General features: G+C 34.4%; 1 protein-coding gene across 1 annotated transcript; it reads left to right on the plus strand.

The window, feature by feature from the left end:
- Positions 1 to 386: 386 nt before the first annotated feature.
- Positions 387 to 3855, plus strand: LOC106477460 (organic cation transporter 1-like). The gene is made up of 4 exons (XM_013938021.2): positions 387 to 578; positions 1558 to 1772; positions 2743 to 2924; positions 3651 to 3855. The coding sequence occupies exons 1-4, from the start codon at positions 484 to 486 to the stop codon at positions 3816 to 3818; spliced, it is 660 nt and encodes a 219-aa protein (XP_013793475.2). The 5' UTR covers positions 387 to 483; the 3' UTR covers positions 3819 to 3855.
- The last annotated feature ends 158 nt before the right edge of the window (positions 3856 to 4013 follow it).

The following is a 4013-nucleotide window of genomic DNA, read 5'->3' on the forward strand; positions in this document are numbered from 1 at the left end:
ACTGGCGCAACGGCAAGTCTCTAATCTTACGACGCTAAAATTCGGATTTCGATACCCGTGGCGGGTAGAGCACAAATAGCCTATTGTTTATCTTTGTGTTTAACGACAACCAAATAAAAAATGTCAGTGACAATTTTTAAGCATCCTAGGATTGTTTTTATAATCGCTCTGTGTTTATGTAAATGTGTTTACGAGGTTTTATTATTCAGTGGACTAACACTTTAATGACGGTATGACAGATTTCTTTTCAACAAAGGCAGACTTGAAAATATAATTTATCACGTAAGGGCCTAATATGTAGAGATGTGTATTCCTTCACAGTTTGAGTAACAATGTTAAACTTTAGGTACTTTGTTCATTTCGTAATCCACGGATCTCTTTCTTAGCGTAACATGTTACACTACACTGAGTATTATTCTTCATATCCTTTATTCCTTCATTGATTTATTTCCTTTTTTTTTACAGAAAGTTGGACAGACGCTAATGGACCACAGACGAGAAGAAAGTACTCATTCAGTGTTAGACATATTTAGATACCCACAACTTCGGAAAAAATTGATGATCATCACCTTAATGTGGTAAACATTTTTGGTATTGTATGATGTTTCACAGATAGGTCAATAGATGGATGGTTGGATGACTATGTATAAACTAATAATACTTCGGACAATATATTATTTTATCTGGCGAATTAAAGGCTTCTATCAACACTGACATCTGTACTCAGTATTGAACCCCAAAAATGTTCAAACCATTAACCCTAATAGTTAGGTCACACTGACTACAGATATTACTTTTAAGACCCCACTGTGAGACATCAAAGAGCAATGTACATTAGTTTTCCCCCCCTTTCTGTTCGTCTCAACTTTATGGACAGAATACCGCTAAGATTGGATGGATGGTTTTTAACCAACGCATACAACACGTACTACATGCAAAGTTCTAGGTATGACCCAATATTTGAAGGTCAAAGATCAAGGTCAAAAGATCACTGGTAAATAATCCGCTCCAATATTGTGGACAGGGTACCTCTCGATTGGATGGACGGATTTTAATCAAACACATACAAAAGGTACTACATGCAAAGTTCTAGGTATGACCTAATGTTTGAAAGTCAAAGATTAAGGTCAAAAGGTCACTGGTAAATCATCAGCTCCAATCTTGTGGACAGGTACTATATCAGAGTTAGGGGACTTAAACATATATCAAAATTAATGAGAACACAAGTATTCCATAGATACATTTTACACCCCATTTTCCTCTTAAATCAGTATATTTCATATTCCACATAAAATATTTATCTCTTTCTGTCACCAGGAGGCAGTTCGTTTGATACTAGAATTCGTCAGATAGGCAGGACCTACTGAAAGAACTTTATATTAATTCATTCAGGCCATGATTTCTAGAATGAAATAGTGATTTTTAGAATTGATATAAAGCAGCACTCTTCCAAAAATCTAAACTTCTAAAACGGGCTTTTTTTTACCATACAATCTATATATAGAGAGCAGGCGATCAAGAATGTAAATGAACGTCTTCCGGTTTTATATTTTACAGGACAGCAATTTCGGTCGCTTACTTCGGCCTGATACTCAACATATCCAACCTTGGTGGGAATGACTTTTTGAATTATTTCTGTCTGTCCGTCGTAGAACTTCCTGCATTCTTTATTGGTGGTTACATCATGAATAAATGGGGAAGACGATGGGCTAATACTGGCTTTGTTCTCATAGCGGGCTCATTCTGTTTACTCCCAGTGTTCCTGCCTGCTAGTAAGTAAAGTTATGATGAACTTTTTTACAAACACACCTCGCCCAATGTTGTATTGATCTTTATAATCACATCACAATTACCAAATACATTTCTTCTTAACTGTATTTTCCGGTAAGATTGCACTTCTATCTCCTAAATCCAGTAAATTCCTTTTGTTACAACAAACCTAAATATTCTTCATAATGTTGAATATTTATTCATATGTATTACTAGTTTTTATAATTTTTGTTCTAGTTGTTGATGTTGAAATCTTAGTTATTGTTTTCAAATCCGTAAAGACATTTAATTATGAACAAACCAAATGTTCCCGGGTACAAATGTGAATCGTATTTGGTATTTTAAACGAAAACTTCACTTATCGATCTTTATAATCAACCAAAATTACCAATTCGTCGTCGTTTTTACCGAACGCTAACATTTTATTTTAATTCCCTGTTTAATATTTTAAAGGTATTCAGATATCAGGGCTAGCTACTATGTTGTTACGTAAAATATTGTATATGTACCCTGCGAAGGTCACTTTGTCCGAAACGTTGACCACACCAACTTTTTTCAATGTCTCTATATTTGTTCTGATATAAAGTAGAATTAGAATTTACAAACTGAAATAAACCATTTGCGCTCGTGGGGTTAGAGGTCAGTTCAGAGGTCTCCAGGATTCGGGTATGGTCATCCCTGAGGCTAGAGAGCCAGGTGACAGCATCTGTCGCCATAAGGTCTTTCACTGACCCTTTGAACTGGGCAATGGGATTGACCTTCACTTTCACAACTAGTCTACCTTTTAAAATGTGGAGCATTCTCAGCATTACCTCGTCTCTAACCTCGGACCCTTCGATACGCAGCTTCACAGGCTAACCATAAATCACGCTCTACCCTTTAATAAAGTAAAACAAATAACAAAATATGAGCTAGGTGCATCGTTACAGGTTTTTATTATTTTCTACATATATGTAAATTTCTATTTCTTAGATCTCAAAAGCCCAGCCTTAGCAGCTTCCTTGATTGGAAAATTTTGTTCAGCAGCAGGGTTTATGGTGATCTACCAACAGGCGGCCGAGCTCTACCCAACTGCTGTGAGATCTATTGGAATAGCAATTGGGTCTACAGTCTCTGCTATAGCCATCATCTGCATGCCTTACATAGTTTACTTAGTAAGTCCTTCACTTACTTATTAATAGTTCTGTTATAATAATACTCAATATTTGTCTGTCTTGAAAATGCGCGCGCACCTTACTATAGACTAAATGCGCATGTTCGAGTACTTAATTTCAACGAATGCACACAAAAGACGAATGTAAATATACTGAAGTAGAGATTTTGTACAAAAATATATTAAGTAAAAGCTTAAAGCGTTTTTTATAATGTTTAACGTTATGTCGTAGAATAACATCATCAGTTTATCTATTAATTATATTAAGTACAGTAAAGCTTAGTCCTAATTAAACTAAAGCAAAGAACGTACACAAGTTAAAGTGTTAATTTATCTTTATCGAATATAGGCCGTACTTAATAAAGACCTAAATAAGTTTAGGACTAAGACAAGTGGACTTTAGATTTCAGTGTCTGCGATTAGAATTATTTTTTATTAATCCAGAAATTCAGTATTTAAAGAAGAGTTGTTGCAGTGAAGATACTAATTTGACCTCAAATGTTTTGCGGGTCTCTGCTGGTAATATATTAATATTCAGTCTGCTAATAACCAGAGTAATTACAGAAATGCTGGTGGTCTAAGAAGAGTTTTGCTTAAAAGTTCTTAGCTAAAAGTAAAAATAAAGTACAAAATCAACAAAAACAAATAAAGCCCGTTTGTTATATCACACACCCACACAATAGACTATATAATTGTTTGTGTTTAATGGTTTTTTTCTGTCATACAGGGTACTTACAACAAATACATACCATTTCTGTTCATCGGTGGAATGTGTTTAATAGCAGGACTGGTGGCTCCCCTGGTGCCAGAAACATTAAACGAAAGTTTACCTCAAACAATTGAGGATTCAGAAGCGTTCGGATTAAAACAGAAAATGTTTTCTTTACCCAGGTAATTACAAGTAATTAGTATACAAATTATTATTTTTAAAATTCAAAATATAATAGCGATTATTTTTAATTAAGTGTTTTTAGCACGTCTACTATATTTTTTACTACCTGTTGAGATCGATAAACGTTTTAAAATAAGACCTTACTTGTACCGTGTTATAAATTTGGGTTCTGATTATTTCTCTTTAACAAAACATGTT

Source organism: Limulus polyphemus, unplaced genomic scaffold, assembly GCF_000517525.1.
Source record: "Limulus polyphemus unplaced genomic scaffold, Limulus_polyphemus-2.1.2 Scaffold15605, whole genome shotgun sequence".
NCBI classification, from domain to species: Eukaryota; Metazoa; Arthropoda; class Merostomata; order Xiphosura; family Limulidae; genus Limulus; species Limulus polyphemus.

Excerpts from the sequence above, each read along its gene's own strand:
- LOC106477460 (XM_013938021.2), top strand. The coding sequence starts at position 484 with ATGGACCACAGACGAGAAGAAAGTACTCATTCAGTGTTAGACATATTT. Across the intron at positions 579-1,557 it reads ATGATCATCACCTTAATGTG|GACAGCAATTTCGGTCGCTT; the intron begins GTAAACATTTTT and ends TATATTTTACAG. Across the intron at positions 2,925-3,650 it reads TGCCTTACATAGTTTACTTA|GGTACTTACAACAAATACAT; the intron begins GTAAGTCCTTCA and ends TCTGTCATACAG.